General features: G+C 35.8%; 1 protein-coding gene across 3 annotated transcripts in view; it reads right to left on the bottom strand.

Moving 5' to 3' along the window:
• Window positions 1-2,079: 2,079 nt before the first annotated feature.
• The window catches only part of NR5A2 (nuclear receptor subfamily 5 group A member 2), a 121,220-nt gene continuing 104,000 nt past the window's right edge, over window positions 2,080-19,299 (bottom strand). For all 3 annotated transcript variants that reach the window (XM_070941000.1, XM_070940999.1, XM_070940998.1), the window contains exon 7: window positions 2,080-5,046. In XM_070941000.1, coding sequence (XP_070797101.1) covers window positions 4,799-5,046 — 248 coding nt within the window. In that variant the 3' untranslated portion in view covers window positions 2,080-4,798. The remainder of the gene's footprint in view (window positions 5,047-19,299) is intronic.

Raw genomic sequence — 19,299 nt, 5'->3', positions numbered from 1 at the left:
GGGACTTACCTTCAGGCTATGTGCATACCACATTATTGGCAGAGTTCACTGGGACTTTTGCAATATATATAATATCATTGTAATGACATCACCTAAAGCTTTGGAGAGAATGTTTTACCATGTATCTTGCTTTTCTACTCTTAAATGTTGTTTTAAAATACTAAGTTATTAATGTTTTAGTGATATCAGAAAAACAATTTTAAAGTAATCAGAATGGCCATATCAATATTTATTGAAATTCTGGAAATAAAAATCCATTAGTGTTGAGAAAATTCCTGGCAAGGACTGACATGAGACAACATGAACTTCACAGATACATTCAGAGAACAAGTAACTAACTGCACAGTTTAAAGAGTTGCATGGATTCAAATGCCAGGTTGCTGCAGAACATAATGGTAATACAAATATTCAGACACTACAGTTGTCTGATTACAAACACTGAAACAACAATAAGAAACCAGCCAAAGCCAAAACCTTTGCATTTTAGTCTGCTTTTACTAATATGTAATCAATAAAGCAATTGTAAGTTAACTGTCTTGTTACAAAGTGGTTAACAATTAACATTTATTTTGCAAACTTGGGCAATCAGATGAATTCCTGGAATCTCAGATATTGGCTAATGTGTGTGATAATTGTAGGTGACTTTGTCCAATAATCATTCTTGGCTCTTAATATCCACGTGAATGATCTGGTTGTGTCTACTGAAAATTGTGCTCTGTGAGTGGTTTTCAGCTTTAAAATGACATCTGCCATGGCGTTTCAATAAAAAAAAATAAGGATTTTACAAGACACCCATGTGAAAAGTCTGAATTCAATAATTTTCCAATTAGCCTTAAATACCACAGATGATGATTTGAATTTTTAAAGCAATCTTATTGTTTTTATAGGAAATATAAAGTGAACTATCAACATAAGTTCCCTAAGATAAAGCTGTTAGTAGTTGCCACTGGAGAATCATGGGAGAATTCCAGAGTATTGGGCTTCATCAAATTTCTCAGCTTCACATCCCCACTATGATGGCATGTACAAGAATTCTAGACTCGTTCTAGAGAAATTAGAAAATAATTGTCAATACTACTTCAACCATATTAACATATGCAGGGCATCGAAGATGGAGATATTTAAAACATTTGATAAGGTGAGCACATTTGACTTTTTGGTACCAAGTTTAAATAAAGTTTATTTAATATACTGTGGGCCTAGATACTAAGAGATATGTTGTATGCAGACAATAGCTTGGCTTACTTTGTGAAACTTCTGAGTTTGCTTTCTCTTTTAATAGTAGATTCTCAATTTTATCTTGAAGCCCCTTTCACCATATTATACGTTTCTAATCTTGCATGAATATGCAGAAGTCCAACCCATTCACATCTGTAAAGTGAACTGAATGAGCTGGGACTTAACTATTAGGCTGCTACTTTGATTTCTACTTCTACTGATGTTGCCTCCCAGTACAACTGAATTATCCATGTTATTAATAGCAGGCAATTGCAGAAATAAGATAGGAGTAACTATTTGTAGTCAAAGAAATATCCTTTTATATAAGCAAAGATGATTTATCGTTTGTCACTTCTGCCCCCTCTCCATTAAAAGTCTGGCATTTAAAAACAACCAAATTCACATGGTGATAAAGTAGTCTAATGCTAATACTACAGACCTAAGTATTGTCTTTGGTATACAATGTCCACTGCTTAAAAAAATGTCCAGATAAGAGTGCACCTCTCTCTGTTCACATAAAACAAAGAGAAGTGCTAATCACAAAATTTACAATAGATTTTAAATAAACAACATTTAGGATTATGAAAATGTATAAACATTTAATCAAAAACCTGATTTTAAACTGAAACGTCCCTTGAATGTCCCTGAACTATGAACTACGAGTTGAAGACATGCTGTAATAAACATATATATTTGGTTTCTTTATTCTGCCTATATTTTTATATAAAGATGAAACTGAGGAACAATAAATTAGCATCACAATTGTCTACAATGAAAATGGTGTTATACAATATAAATAAACTATTTAAAAGCCAGCAATCTTCATGAAAACAAATGGACAAATAAACAAGGCTTGTGGATTAGAAGTTTGATACAATTTCTACAAATGATTGTACAGCCAATAACCCAAACAGAAAAATAAAGTAATTAACACATACATGAGATTCTCCTTTTGATTTTAGTGTCTCACGACATACAGTAATTAAGTACTGGTAAAGCTAGTTACCAAGCTAGAAAGCAACATTAAGGAAACCATGGTTTTGCAATATTATCATGGGTTTTTCCCCTCCCCCCAGGACCTCACAAATGTAAACACAATAAACTTTATTTTCTTCAAAGCTGTAAAGTATTAATACTTCCACCCTAAACATATTAGATCCACATTTGTACAGTTACCATTCAAAATTCTGAAATAAGGCAAAGCTTTCATTACGGTGGCAAATTTCATAATACTGATAACTTCATTTTGGATAGAATTATTTGTCCTTCTCTGATATTTGTTCTGCAGCGGACTTTGGCTTTACATAGATTTGGCAGTATCACTCTTCATTTAGCACACCAAAGATTTTTTGCTTTAATTCTTGTTTTTAAAATGTGTTTTTGGTTCCAAAGGATATACAAAAAGGATGCAGATTTTTCAAACTACCACTAATAAGAACCAACTGCTGGATTTCATCAGTTTATCTATTTGTATCAATAGGACTAACTTGTTACTTTCAAAAGTATTTGACCCCAAAGTAAGATAAAGCTGAAGAACTTGGTTTTCTGAATGGATAAGGTGAAACAGACAAGAGAATATTGTGGAGATTCTCAGTCATCCAGGTCATAGTTGTTTCAAAGGTATTGTTTTTTCTTCAAAAGGCAACTGGGTTGTTTTTTCCTTGAGGAAGAAGAAAAAAAACATTTTGGATAAGAAGCAAAACATTTTCTTCCTCCTCCTCAAGGAAAACACAGTCCAGTTGCCTTTCAAAGAAACTAGGGCCTTTGAGGACAAGAGAATATTACTTGGTGTATTGTGCCTCCTTGCATAAGAGAAGTTCTGGACCTTTCAAAAATACATCAAGAATGTGAGATTAAAAAGGAGACGTAGAGATCTGGACAGGCAATCAAAGCAGAATGAAGAAATGAGTTTATAGTGAGGTCATAAATGGATAGCTGTTAGGACCAAATTCTAACAAAAGCATGTTAAAACCAAACATTGGTTGTGCTAGCTCAGAAGTCTATGACTATCTTCTGCACCTAGCATCCTTAATCAACTTATCTCAGAAGGCTCTAGGTATTTTAAATTTCTCACAATGTCTCCTATTCCTCCCACAAAAGTTCACTGAAATTTAATATCATGCCCCTTAACTCATTGCCATGAGTTAAGCTTTGAGCCAAGGGCCTGCTAAAATAAGAGTCCCAGGAAAACAATCTGAAGATGGTTTCCTTAAATCTGACAGTGCCTTTATCTGACATTCGTCCCCCACCCCACAGCTCCGATAGCTGATTTTATTAGTTAGACAGTGAATTCAGCCAACTGTCTAGCATGGCCATCTAATCACCTTTAATCCTTTGCTCTGTAGGCCAAGTAGGAAAACCAGGATGCTAGGCCTACAATAGTGATTGTGCCTGACCTGAAGACTCCAAAGTTATGCTATCCTATCTTGAACTGCATGTGCAGATGGTTCATGAAGAACCCCAACTGAGCTATATGTGGGAAAAGAAAGAAATCACAGTGAAGACAGAAAGTGGGATATTAATTGAATCCATTAATCTGAATTCTCTCCGAATCCAGACTGGAGTTCAAGTGTGACAAGTAAAAAGATGCTACTGCTTGATGTTTTATTTTAGGTGGAGGTTAAATAGTAGACACAATCTGATCTGGCACTAAAAGCTTTGAGAAGTGATTCCAGTAATGTTTAATTTGAACCTGGAATTAAAGTCCACTATCAATTGCTTTGGAGCAGCTTTTTTCCAAAATTTGGCCCGTGGTAGAGGAGAGATACTGCCTGGCTGAACAACATGAACCCAATGACAAAAGTAACCATAGAAAACATTAAGAATGTCACGCTGATCTTTATGAATAAAATTATTTTCTCGTCATCATCATCATCATAATTTTTCTCATGTTTGTTAATTGCAGGTTGGACTCAGACAGACGAAAATCCAGGCTGTATTTATTTGCTTGCTTGTGACACTATTCTGTATGCGTGTGAGTGTGTGGTTCACTCCAGATTTTTTAATATAATGTAGATATACAGATTCCTTTCGGAAGGAGAAATAAGAATTCAATCTTTGGAAAGACGACACAGGGAAAACTGCAGTGTTGCATCCATTAGAGGTGTTTTCAGTCCTGCTAACCAGTGAAGGGTTGTAGTGCATGCAGATCCCTTTGATCTGTTAGCTGAATAACACAGATAAAACTCGCTCCTAAATTTATTCATAGTGGTAACTGGCAAAGTTTTTTTAAAAAAATGTATAAGCATTGTTCTTTCTTTTCCATTTTTTTTTTTTTGCCTTTATTGATATTGATGTCGGTAGCCTTTCCGCTTGTAAAACTCCTTTTATTCGAGTGATTAAAGTCCTATACAAGTTCCTTTGGGGAGACTGTGTAGCATTTCATTCACAGTTGGCAATGCAAATACCCTGATACATCACTGATTTACTATTAGTATTTGATTATTATAACATTACTCTTTTTTTTTTTTTGCAAAGTTTCTTTAAACCAAGTTATTTCAACTGGTGTCACTCGGAGAACTTTTATAGAGTATTTTTCTTTTCTTTTCGGAAAAGCAGAAGTTGTATCAAAGGCTACAATTTATGCTCTCTTTGCATGCAGCATTTCAATGAGAAGGTTATTACATGGCACATCCCCGTTTAGGTGTTTATAGTAAAGGTACTCTTCAGCCTGCATGCTGATCGCCCGGATTTCTGGGAGTCGCAGGAGAAGCTGCCCAAATTTGTCTGTCTGCTGTGGATAGTTGCACATGGTATAGTCCAGCAAAGCAGCATTCACTTGCTCTTGAACACCTTCTACTAGCTGGAAGTTCTCTAGGTTTTTGACATCTGAATAATAAAAAATAATAATAAAAAAGATTATGATCATGGCTTTAATCGTGGTGTTTATACAGGTAGCTCTCGACTTACAGCAGTTCATTTAGTGACCATTGAAAGTTACAATGGCACTGGAAAAAAGTGACTCGTGACCATTTTTCACACTTTATGACCATTGCAGCATTCCCGTGGTCACGTGATCAAAATTCAGGTGCTTGGCAACTGACTCATATTTATGACGGTTGCAGTGTCCCAGTGTCACGTGATCACCTTTTGCGACCTTCTGACGGGGAAAGTCAATGGGGAAGCCAGATTCGCTTAACAACCTTGTCACTAACTTAACAACTGCATTGATTCACCTAACACCTGTGGCAAGAAAGGTCATAAACCGGGTCAACATTCACTTAACAAATGTTTAACTTAACAAATGTTGGGCTCAGTTGCAGTGGTAAATTGAGGACTACCTGTATTTAATTATTAAAATGGTATTTCATTAATATGTTTTCCTCAGCATAAACAAATGGTTTTCATGCTCCTGGATATTAGTTGAATCTCTCTGCCAAGTTTCTTGAAGACACAAAACAAAAACTAAACAACACCCCCAAAACAAAAAACCCCACCACAGCCTAACTTTAGAATGTCACGCTGAAATTCTGCATAAAACTTAGATCATTGAGATATCAATGGATGTTGTACAAGGTCATCTCTTTCTTCTCCATGTATCTTGTGGAGAAAAAAGGTTGAAGAATGCCTCACATTCAGAATTGTAATATATAGTCGGCAAATGAGTCCCCGGAGAAGAAGGCGTACCTTTAACCCGATATATTACACAATTCATATAATTCTGTATTAATTCTTCTGATCCAAGGTGAAATCTCTGTAGTTAATTCTAATAAAAAATGACAGGCTTGTTTCTTTTTTGACATTTTTCTAAATTATTCTGAAAGACTTTGACTTGTCCATCCTGATGCTAATGAGCCATCTGGAACGTTCCAGTGACTGCCAAACTAACATGCCAAATGTGTGTGCATGTGTCTGTTTCTGAATTCCACAAATATTGCCCTTTAGACAAACAGAAAGGAATTTTTAGTGTTTTTTTAAATATTGATAAAGATCTTCTTCCTATTGGATGGTTTTAAAAACTTTAAACTCGGGGTGTAAAATAGTTTGCAAACCCCAAAGGTGCTTTTTTCAAGAGGCAACTGGACTTTTTTTTTTCTTTGAAGACGTTTCGCTTCTCATCCAAGTTTCTTCAGCTCAGAACTGAAGAAGCTTCTTGGATGAGAAGCGAAACGTCTTCAAAGAAAAACCAGAAAGTCCAGTTGTCTCTTGAAAAAAGCAGCGTTGGGACAACCATGCCCTGGATGACTGAGAAACAGAATTTGCAAACTATAGACACAGTTTGCAAATATTTTCATTTATTATATTTATTCCTCTATCAACTACTCTAAATTCACTATCAGCTACTCTAAATTCCTGGTACAAATGATGCCCACAAAGCATTTCCCTTATGACTCTTCTAGACTGTCTTCAGTCCAGGATTTCTTAGGCCATGTAATAACGTGAAATACGATTCTGGAATTCACTCAGGCATAATCTTTGTTTAATACAAGCTATGCTGGCTAGTCTTATGTACAAGTGGATTCTCTACATGTTTAATTTCTTTGGGACACAAATCTATGGTGCTATTCAAGTGCACCTCTTTCAGTTTTCCTTTTAGATTCAATACCGTCTCCTTTACTGTCTCTGGCCATGAAATGACAGGTACATCCATCCTTTAATAACATTTCATTAGAGGTAAAGCAAGAGTTTATTTGATGTAGCGGTTTATGCACCGGGCTAGAAACCAGGAGACTGTGAGTTCTAGCTCTGTTTTAGACATGGAAATCAGCTAGGTAATTTTGGTCCAATCACTCTCTCTTAGCCCTAGAATGGAGGCAATGACAAACCACTTTTGAAAATGTTAAGAAATCTTCCAGGATTAGACAATGCTAACTTGAATGCATAAAATAAAAAAGACATATAGTATACAATTGAAACATTTTTATGCATCTGCAGGATTGTAAAGGTCCATGTAAAAATATACACAGTATATATTTCTTGACTGTGTGCTAAAGAAAGTCACTTTGGACAAATCTCCCTATTTGGGTGTTGTAATTAGCAAAAAGGAAATCAAATATTTTTCCATTGCATGTGAATTCTTGTGAATGTTCCCCAGTTTCTTCCATTTGAATCAATAAAACCATATTTCTTTTATTATGTGGCCGATTGTACTATGTGATGCATTCATAAATTTGACAGCCATTCCCTATATGTGCTTCAGCCCACAGCAAAATCCTTCAAAACAATGAAATGTGCATTATAAAGATGGCACTGGACATATGACAGATTTTTCACATCTGGAAGGGTCCTTCATTTGTAAAGTATTCCCGGCCTTGAAGGTCATTTTACTAGACTTCAGGCAAAACACGTTTGCTCTATAGCTATTGGTAATAAAGACAATTCTTAAGAAAAAAAGTAATCTCTTATCCTAGACTAGACTGATCATGCACTCAAATGCTCAATGAGCATTCAGTTGTAATGTCCCATGATCCTAATTGATATTGGAATTTATTGATAATTTTGCACTGAAAATATGCAACTTTTCTTTTTCTAAAAATAACTTCTGCTTTTTTAAAAAAACAAAACATTGTAATGAAAACAAGTTTGGTAAGGCTGACTGAAAGGAAAATATTAAATAAATGGTGTTTCTGAAAGATCATTTGGTTTGTGGCTCTTACCCAGATTACCTTTAACCCAAAACTCATTCTAAAATGAGTTATTGAACTACTTGCATACCCTCACTCTCTGCAATGCCTTAAATTGTTGATTAACTAATCTTAATTAAATTGGATAATTAAATGATAAAGGTTAGAAATTTGGATACCCACAAACAAAAAAACCCTTGTTTAACTGACATCCTTTAAAACAGGGTGTCAGGGGGTGTCAAACTCACGGCCTATGGGCTGTATGTGTCATGCGCCGGCCACGCCCACCCCCAGTTTAGTGAAGGGGAAAAAAAAGTCACGATATGTCACATGACAACAACGTAATGCTGTAAATTTGACACCCCTGCTTTAAAATGTCTTTTAGGTACACTTACTGCTGCAAAGCGCTTTGATTTATTTACAGAAAATGATTCACCTTCTGGAAGAAAAAAACCTCTGTGAAAATATAATGGCAGTCTTGGGGAAATACAATGCATTGCCAGTAGGACTCTTTTGGTATCAGCGCTGCCAGGAAATCAAATCTGTTACTTTAACAAAGTAATCTTTGTAATTTAAAGCTCTTTTTTTTTTCTCCCAGTGTCCAAGTTCTTGGTAAATGGAGGCAGAGAACTGAGAATTCATGAGTTATGCATAATCTAAGAAATCAGCATTTTCAAGTTCTGAAAGGCTTGTGCCAAAAAAGGCTTTCCTGCTGTATGCTCTTTCAATTCAAAGTACAAGAAAGGGAAAAACAGTATCAACCTCTTATCTCTTCCACTTTATTCACTCAGGGACTAATTACCAATTTTTAAATATGAAACAGTCTTACTGAATGTTCACAGTGGGACCCATCTCTTTTCCCATCCTTGCAGGAGAGTAAACCCTGAAGTGTTGTACAATATATTGTATTTTTGCAAGCTCTTGCAATAGTATTTTTGTCAAACACAGAATATATCCTTTCTGTAATTTACTTCTAAAGATCAGTTTTTTTAAAAAGAAAAATTAAAATGCCATTCTCCGTTATGCCGTCGCTCTAAAAGTCTGCCAGCAACTTCTTAAAATTCCTATTTCTGACAGTTTATCCCTTCATCACAAAATAAAGATGCTTAGCTCAAAGTCTGCATATTAAATACGAATAGAAAAGAGTATGATCTCTTTTTTTTCCCCAGTAAAAACACAATGGGTCTTAGCCTTCAGAGAAGCAAAATATTTAGGTTTCACAGAAGCTTCCTTTTCTCATATTTGAAGCGCTGAAATTCAGTGCAGAATTAATTGATAGAAAACTCATGTAGTTTGCAAATTCTGAAAAGGGAAATTAAAAGTGAATAGCAAGTTATATTTTGAAAAGTGGCTGCTGTGCAAAAGTTGGGTAAGTAGTTTCCAAAGAAAAATAGCTATATTTACAGCAGAACTTAGACAACTGACTGCTATTCTCAAGGAACTTAAGGTTTTCCATACTCAATTATATTGGTTTATAGTTGAAATGCTAGTGGCCTCTAAGAAATTGATGTCTTGTTCTATATCATTATTTAGAAGACTGGCACTATCTTCTTAAAAGATTGGCATAACTTAAAAAGGTAAAATAAAAGCACAGTGGGAACTACAGACAATAACATTTCACAGACAACGTAAGGTAGAAAGAGTGGAGCAATGGACATGGTACATAACAGAATATCCAGAAAACTATTAGTAGCTCTTCAGGAAAGGATCAATGAAAAAGACATGATTATGATGATACATTGTTCTAAACCACTGATATGATGAGGGAAGTACAGTCATCTTTTATGATATTCTTTATGAAAAGTGTAACATCAATGTAAATGCATTACTTATATTTCAAGAGGAAAAAAGAATCAAACTCCCAGCAAGTGAACAGGAAGCATTGACCAATGCACAATTTATAAGTTATGCCGGTAGTTTTGAAGCTGGCTCAGGAATTCTGGGAGTTGAAGTCCACAGGTTGTAAAAGAGCCACATTTGCCCACCCCTGGTCTAGTCTTTTCTTAAAACCCCCCAGTGATGAAGCACCCAAAACCTCTGAGGGCAAACTTTTCCACTGGTTAATTGTTTTCATTGTTAGGAAGTTTCTCTTTAATTCCAGGTTGCTTCTCTCCTTGATTAATTCCCTCAAATACTGGAATCCTGCTATCATGTCACCCCAGTCCTCCTTTTCTCTAGATTAGCCATACCCAATTCCTGCAACTGTTCTTCTTACGTTTTTTTTTGGTGGGGGGGGTGTCTATGGTCACAAAAGGAAACAAAAGGAAAAGGGAGTCAACAGTAAAGAAAAGATTGAGAACCACGGAGTTATGCTAAGAAACAAGGATGGTGGCCTTTAACATTTATTCAGAGTCACTCACCAAGAGGAGCAAACATACAAGGTGAACAAGCTGGCCAAAGAAAGTACAGATACTTAATATGTTTATTACCTGCCTGAGTAAGCTTTGGACACTATCTCTTTATTGTGGCCATAAAATATTTTTGAAGTTCAATGACATGTTAAATAATACTTAAATTGTTTTTGGAGTTTTTGCCTTTTTAAAGTGCTTTACAACCACTCATGAGTTTCCATTCAAGCAGAAATAATAGGCTGGATTCAATGATACTTTCTCTGAGATGCAGAATAAGATGCTTACATAGTAAGGAAATACTGGAATTATTGGGCTGAATCCTATTTAACTTCTCACTATTAAGGATAGTTAGAACCCCAATTTGTTACAGACCACTTCACAAGTCAAATAAAAAGCACCCTTTACAACACTTTATGGCATCAAGCTGCCAGGTGTATTATTTAAAATTATCTTTCATTTTTCTTTCCTTCTTTCTTCTTCTTCTTCTTCTTTTTTTTTTAAAAAAAGCATGGAAAATGGTACTTTTCTACACAACAGATCAGCCACGCCACCTTTCCTTTGCTAAATTGGAAATGCTATGAACCAGGAAAATGTCTTTTGAGGTCAAAGGAAGAGAGTTTCTCTTTTGTTCACCCCTAGAATATGCTTCCCGTAGCAGCATTTTGAATGTGGTCAGAGAGGATATAAAGGAGAGAAAATAAATGGGGAGGATTTCATTGTCCTCTCTACCCAGAGTGTTAGTGAAACTATTTCCAATAGTTTGTAGGATTGGAAAATAGGACTGGAAACTATATTTGAGTTTTATTTTCCTCCTCCCTCATCATCCTGTCTTCCTTGTTTGACAAGCCTCTTAGATCTGTCTGATAGCATTTGCCTCTTAAAGGATAGATTGAAGTAATGAATAATATGCAATATATATATCTTCCTCTGGCAGAATAGTGTTCCCTAAAGAAAACATGGAGCCTTTGCCCCTTTTGTCTTATAAAGACCTAAATGGCAAATATGGCTAAGCTAATGCAGAACGACTCCCATTTCTACAATTGTTTACTTTTTCCAAAATTGTCATCCTCTCACAACAGTTTCTGCACTCTTTGCTATCTGATAGCTTCCTCATATAAACAGGCGTCTTAAAAACAATCATTCTAGTTGTACTCCAGATCTATCCATTTTTATGGAATCCTCCATATACCATTTACTGCATTTGCATCCTATCCAGTTCTGCAGTATTAACCCTGGGAACCTCCTGTCCAGGATATTCTGAGGAAACCAGGTTGCAGGTTTTCTCTAGGTTGCTTAGAACAGGGGATCCCAATCTTGGCAATTTTAAGACACCTGGACTTCAACTCCCAGAATTTCTCAGTCATCCAATCTGGCTGAGGAATTTTGGGAGTTGAAGTCCATACAACTTAAAAGTTACCAAGATTGGAAACCCCTGGTTTAAAGAACCCATTGGGGCTTGTTTGGATTGTACAACTGAACAGCAGTAAGAAAAAGGGGCATGGCAATGATTGTGAAATTGCAAATGCCATCCTGATTTATTTTATTTTTTTTACCTCTGCTGTAGTTACTAAACTAAATTTAACTAAATTTGTAATTGAACTATTTTGAATTATACTGATGAATATATAAAAAGAAAAACAAGGATTTTCATTTGCTTTCTGAAGACATTTCTCTAGATGCATTTTTCTTACATTAAAGCAAAGCCTCTTTTTAGTATATGCCAGAGGTCTTCAAACTTGGCAGCTTTAAGACTTGTGGACTTCAACTCCCAGAAATATGCTGGGAGATAATAGCCAGAATTAGCTATGCTGGCTGGAGAATTCTGGGAGTTGAAGTCCACAAGTCTTAAAGCTGCCAAGTTTGAAGACCTCTGGTATACGCATTCATAAAATAAATCTATATCTATTGAATTGGGGGAGGGGTGGAACTGAAGAACACAGAAACAGGTTTTCCTAAAGATGAAAAATTTCAGCAGATTAGAAAATAAACCAAACATCAATTTTCCTTTCATTTTCATTGATGAATTCTTGTTTATTTCTCTTTTCTCTCTCTTTCCCTCTGCCCCCCGCCCCCACCCCCCCAAATTTTCTTATGTCCTTGGAATAAGATACTTTTGTTTGTTCAAATAGTCCAGACTATGAAAACATCCTCTTATAAAAGAGAATTAAATAAGCAGATCCAAGTGGGGATATATTAAGCCAAAACACAAACTCTAGTCTTTGAATTTAGCTGGTACTAGATATCTGGCTTGCCTCGGGATAAATTCAGCTAATTGAATAAGGAAAACAGCCTCCGGTATGATAAAAATTACAAGAGTTTTCAGTCAAACGCTTCTTGTTATAAATATTAGCTTAAAGGCATTCTTCTGGTTCTTCTGATATTTGCATGTCATTACGGCATTCAAGCTTTTAGGAACTTGGCTAAATACATTGGCTTAGATAATGATTTCATGGGAGTGGGAATTCTAGCCTCCTAGTGACCCTACCAAACAATACAAGATGCTTCATTAGACAAATTTGAAAAGCCACAGGTGAAGAGAAATGTGTAACATGCACAATACAGGACATGTCAAAAGTGAAAGGAAAGCCAATACCCATTTCTTTCTCAGATGGAAATTGCATGCTGGTTTCTTTTGCCTGTCTTGGATTTGTTTTGAAACTCTTATGTCTCTCCTTGACCATTTGTTTGGAAATTATTATTTTAACCCTTTTCTCACATATAAGATCTGCTTCAAAGAGGATGACGAGGAAAGAAAACATTCCTGCTAAAGCATTCACATAACTTTTTAAAAAGAGTTTCAAACAGCATTTATACTTTTAAAACATCTTGGAGAAGATTAGGAAGATTAAGAAAGGATGCTCATCCATATTACACTACAGTGATATCAAGATGATAAACAAAACAACATCAGCAGATAAAAAATAATTTATTGTTGCCCCAGTTTCTTCCAGGATTCAATAAACTCTATGAAAATTGTCTGGTTCTGGCCAATGGTCTTTTATCCATCAGTTGCCTAAGCTATCTGTGATCTTGTTACAACATTGGGAAAAAATGTTTCATCATTTGTAACCCCAGTTTGCATTAAGCCAAGAATGATTAAGCTTTAGAAATTATTTTGTGCTTTCTACGAGGGAAGAGTTGCAGGAATTGGGTATACAGTATCTATTATAGTGAAAAGAAGGACTAAGGGTGACATGATATCACTGTTCAAATATTGGAGGGGTTCCTACAAAGACGAGCGGGTCAAGCTATTTTCCAAAGCACCAAAAGGCAAAATAAGAAACAATGGATTGAAACTAAACAAGGAGAGAAGCAACCTAAAATGAAGGAGAAGTTTCTGAGCAGTGAGAGCAATCAACCAAGGAGGGAAGAAGTTGTGGGTTCTCCAACAACTTCTTCCTTTCTTGGTTAATTGCTCTCACTGGTTTCTCCAACGCTGGAGGCTTTCAAAAAGAGACTGGACAGCCAATTGTTTAAAATGGGGTAGGGTCTACTGCTTGAGTAGATGGTGCTGTTTAGATGCCGTCCAAGGTACCTTCCAACTCTGCTATTCTATGATCTATGTTCCTCTTCTCTGAAGGAATAAATTTATAAGCCAAAAGAAAGGAAAGGCAATTTGGGGATTGACTATCATTTTCATTCTAAGCAAATAGCTACAAGGAGATGAATTCAGCTATTGTCTTGATATCCTAAAGAAGCCATTAACACTAAGCATATGTTTAGAATTTTGTGACCGGACGGATATAATCCAAAGAACCCTATTATGAGCAAAAAGAATGCTTATTGTGTTTGTTTTTGTGTATGTGCATGTGTGCAAGTAGGGCATACAGAGGGTCACCAATTTTGTTACTCCATCCCTTTCTGATACATCAATAGCTTTTGCAGAAGGTTGTCTGATTTTCTAAAGCAGAAAGAGGCCCCAGCAAGGAGTCTGTAGGCTGGAAGAGGCTCATAGTATGGGTAGAACACATACAAGCCCTTGGATCTTGGCCTATGTAAATTAAAAATATATCTAATTGCCATGGGAAATACATAAATTTGCCCTGTACACAGCAGAACATGTGGACTAACCACAGAAAGCTGACACTTAAATGGTGGGTTATTTGGGACTGGATTCAACAAAATGAGTCATTTTAAAAAAAAGAGCTAGAAATAACTAGTTTTTTCCATATCCTATTCCAAATTCAGAAATTCTGCCACACTCCTCATGACATTGTATGATACACAACATAATCTTTCTCTCACTTCCATCAAATGACTGATGTTAGCAGAGCAATACCAGTTCAGGTGTCCTAAATAATGAGATGTCTACATTTAGCATCTACATGTCCATCAGCTCACAAAATGTTGGAGGCATCTGAAAGACTGAGCAACAACAAGGAACTGAAGAGGCTTTGGTATTGTTGTTGCCTTTGATGTTATTGTAACTACTGCGACACTGCCACTATCAAGGATTTATGGGGCAGGGTTAATACCAAAGATAGAGCTTCACATTCTTACATTTTAATTTTATGAATGAGTCACCACATAAAAATTAATGGACAGACTGGCCCATTGAAGTGATGTTATCGCTTTAAAATATTAATCATAGAAAGACAAATCTCTGTACAGATGCTGATTCCTAAGGAATGATCTGACTTTGAACACTGAAATAGCAAGAGAAATTTCCCTGGTGCCTCCAACTGCTTAAAGCCTTTAGGAATGATAAGGTATTTTTGAATATTGTTATCTCAATAGGCCTGGAGTAATTCTGAAACATGGATGGAAATTAATAAACCTTCAGCAATCACCACAGAGACAAAGTAATCTTTCCCTACATGCTGTCCTACAAAATATATTAAAACCAGAGGTGGGTTTCAGCAGGTTCTGACCAGTTCTGGAGAACCGGTAGCGGAAATTTTGAGTAGTCCGGAGAACCGGTAGTAAAAATTCTGACTGGTCCCGCCGCCATCTATTCTCTGCCCCCCAAGTCCCAGCTGATCGGGAGGAAATGGGGATTTTGCAGTAACCTTCCCCTGGATTGGGGAAGGAATGGAGATTTTACAGTATCTTTCCCCTGCCATGCCCACCAAGCCACGCCCACCAAGCCATGCCACTCCCACCAAGCCACACCCACAGAACCGGTAGTAAAAAAATTTGAAACCCACCACTGATTAAAATGTATTAAGTCCATCATTCCCAAATTCCATGACCAGGAAATATTGAAATCAGATAAAACACCTTCAGCTAGTGTTGGTAGCCCTAAGTCTTTTCCAAGGGATTCCATTACTGATGCCAAATGCAATTTCCAACCTTACCTTAAGTCATCTTAAATGAATCTTTGACCTAGTTTCTCCTAACTCTTGCTTGTCAAAGTACACAAAACTCACGTGATTGCTCTGCTTATTCTAGAGTAAAGCACCCTTTTGAGACATAGTGAACCTCCCTACAATTAAAATGTCCAGTTCAGGTCAGGTAAGCATGCCAGAAAGATTGCAACACAATTTACAGAAAAACACCACCCGCAGTTCTTATTTGGCTTTTTTTTTGTCTTTAATCCAAGTTTCATTGTTGGAAAGACAGATCAGTCTTGCTCCTTGCCTCAGGGAAGAACTGCTAGCTAAGCTAACCTGACCTAGCTTTGGTTGTCTCCAGAATTGGAGATGGTTGATGTTTCAAATTCAGACATCTTTCATTTACACCAAAATAACAGACATTTATTGTGTACCTTGCAGTCAGTGACTATTTAACAGCGAGACTCTCACAGCGTGGCCCTCTTTTACTTTATGTTCTCAGTAATGAAAGTCCACTATTGATTTTTCTGTAGCTGCTTGTAACTATTATAGTTGATACATCAATAGAAAAGGAAAGCACAATGTTTCATAGGGAGGCAGAAAATCAGAGGATATACCATGCTGGGACTGTAAATCATGCCATAATCTCTAGAATTGATAGATGGTTACTGCTAACTTGAAACCCATGGCTTTTTCTGAAAAGACTGGCCTATAATCACCCAATATGTCCTAACAGACTGAGTGCCCATAATAGCACTAAAGGACATAACACAATCATTCATTGCGTGTGCGTGCGGGTGTTTAGATTGCCAAACTTTGTCTACTTTATATAAGAAAAATCAACTCATGGTGGTTTTATATCTTGCAGTCCAAATAGGAAGGCAAAATTAAATTAATTAGAAGAAATTATTGGTGGATTAACTGTTCCTGAAATTTACGAATTTGTTTAGATCTGGATGTTTCTTCTTGATTCTGAATGACACGTCCTGTTTAAAGGCATTAATTTAGAAGATAATTTTTTCCACACAGCAAAACGGGCAAGATGGAGTAATTATAGGTTGATAAAGTTATAGATTCTACTACTCTTACAGCTTTCATCAGGAGCAGAGTTCTGTTCCCTGAACACAGGTGGTCCACAATATAGGGATTCTCTGGGACCCATGACTCTTGTTCCAAGGCCAGAGGAAGCAAAAGAGCCTTGGCCTAGCTCTACAGGTTATGCCAACGATAGCCTTTCTTGGATTGGAAAACGTTTTGGATGGTCACTCATGGCTTTGCAATATACTCTACATGACGCACCTGTCTTTATCTAGAATACAACAGTCCAAGTAGTAACCGGGAAGAGGCTGTTTGCTCATGACACCACTTTTTGGGAGTTGTGCCAGGAGGCTTCTGAGTGCAATTAAGGTACTGGTTATTATTTTGAAAATTATTTATGGCTCAGGGCCTGGGTATGTACAGAATTGGCTCTCTGGGTGGTATCCGCCTAGCCAGTAAAACCGAGTAGAGGAGATTTGCTGTGGATCCCAGTCCATATAGGAAGTTGACATAGAACTCTAAATATTCAAAGGTATCCCAGACATAAGGATAGAGGGAAACTGAGATGTGGCTCATTGGCTTCTGGGGATGATATGAAATTATTAATTAAACCTGAAGATTATTGGGGATTAGGTTATTTTGTTTTATTTATTTATTTTACTAAGAATTTGATTGTGACCTGAATTGTACTTTTTAAATCTAATCAGTGCGCTGTAAAGTATATGTTACAGACAGAATCTTTTTTTAAATTAAAGGCATATATATGCCTTGCATATAAAGAAATACGTTTTGATTCAACAGAAAAGATAGGTCTATGGGTGCAAATCTATGGATACATAAATCTATTGAACTGATTTCTGCAGTTAAAAAGCAGAGTTTCTTACTAGGGTGGTAATCTAGATTACGACTCTCTATAGCAGTTTAGTTCAAAAAACATGTGGCCTAAAGTTAGAATTTCAATAATCCTTAAAATGTATTGAAGCCCCCTCTAATAATTAATTAGCACAAGATAAAATCATTAACAGTGGTCCATTTAACACTAATATAATTTTGTGTTCCACTTATAATTCTCATAGTGTTGTTGAGTTTGACTTCTAATTTATTAATATGGCAGCTATTAAGCAATACAAGGAGTTATATTAATTGATATTAATTATATTATATTTGTTATATTAGTTGGTATTTAAAAAGTCAGAATATTTTTGAATATATGTATATCAAAGCTTAAAGCATTGTGGCTTAATTATGGTATATAATTAGGAAAGTTCCAAGACTATTCAAAAGCATTGATGAGTTTATTATTTACTATTTTACTGTTTACTATATCTCCTTTTTGTGTGAATTGACCTACTGAAGTCAACAGAATTTAAATCTAATAAATTCAATAATTTTAGAAAGCAAAAGCTGATAAAAAGTGAGTCATACGTGACAAGAATGTTCAATCTCTTTAAAAAATATCCATTTTCCTCCCTTAAGTATTGGTGCAAATTAAAAGAGATTTTAAGATCTTTAAGGCAACAAAATTCATTCATTCATTCATTCATTCATTTATTCACAGCAGCTTGCAGGTATCTGAGGAGCTATTAGAAATCACTAACCATAATTTTCTAACCACAATAGCTTTTCTACATGGGCACATGCTAACAGAGCTTCTCCCAGTTTGAGTAACCCGATACAGAATATTTGATCCCTTCTTAATTCTGATATGGCAGCAAGTGAGTAGGAATGGGGGGGGGGTGAGCTGATCTCTGGGTAACAAGAATTAGAAGCTCACTTCCTGCCATATCTGTATATTGTATACTGTATACTACAAGCCAGAGCTGATCTCTTGTTTTTAGAAGCTTTACTTCTAGGCAAAGCTTGAAAAAAAAATCTGATGATAAGAGATTATGTTGCTCATTAGAAACCAGTGAATGTTGCTGAGAAATCTTCTAAACAAATGAAATGTGGAACTTTTCATTTATCAGTGCTTTATCTCCTGGTTTGTTCTAATTCACTGTTTGCCTTCCAAGACTTTCATGCAGTTAGTAGGTAAATATACAGAATGGCAGTCAATGTGCAGTAGAATTGCATATCTCCTATTCGTAATGAATGAACACTTAAAGCAGACTAAAGTATTTCTAACCCACAGCATTAAAAAATTTACCTAGGTAATCCATGCTATATTAAAAATGCTTAAAGGGTTTCAATTTTCTGTGTTTGTCCTACGTGTCATTTCATGTACCAAACCTGCCCACGGAGAGTTAGGCTGGAAATCTGGAGTTTAACAGGAATTAAACCTTGCTTACAAAAGACTGTCTTGGATTCTTTACTAAACATTCATTGGAAATCTGCCAATGATCTCATGGATTTATTTATTTATTTTAAACCAAAAAAAACGTACATACAAATGGAACTGACAGTGCGTATGACTAGCAAGAATGGTATTACTGATTAGAATATCAAATTTACTCATGTAGTAATAATTTAGAAAAAATAATGTTATTTACTGTGGATAACACAGAACAAGAAAAAGTTCAGTTTGCCATAATTTGTTTTTTAAATCTGACATTGTTTTAACTTTGTTGCCATTAAAAACTTATATAAAATACGATCAGCAAAAAAAGTTTGAAATACTTTATGGCAATTAATTATGTGAACCATTTCCCACCTCAAAATAAAAAAAAATTAGCTAACCAGATTAGCCTCACTATCATATAATAGCAGAAAAATCAATGAGTTTTGAGAAGAAATCATTACGTTGCAAGAGAGAAGATTTTCTAATTATGGAATGGGAATAAACACAAAAGGGGATAAACCATTCAGAATAAAAGCAACATAAAATGAAGCCACACAGAAGAATTGCAACGTCTTTTT

This window comes from Pituophis catenifer, unplaced genomic scaffold (assembly GCF_029215685.1).
Source record: "Pituophis catenifer annectens isolate HBS135680 unplaced genomic scaffold, rPitCat1.0.hap2 SCAF_3, whole genome shotgun sequence".
NCBI lineage: Eukaryota > Metazoa > Chordata > Lepidosauria > Squamata > Colubridae > Pituophis > Pituophis catenifer.
This window is presented reverse-complemented; position numbering and strand designations above follow the sequence as displayed.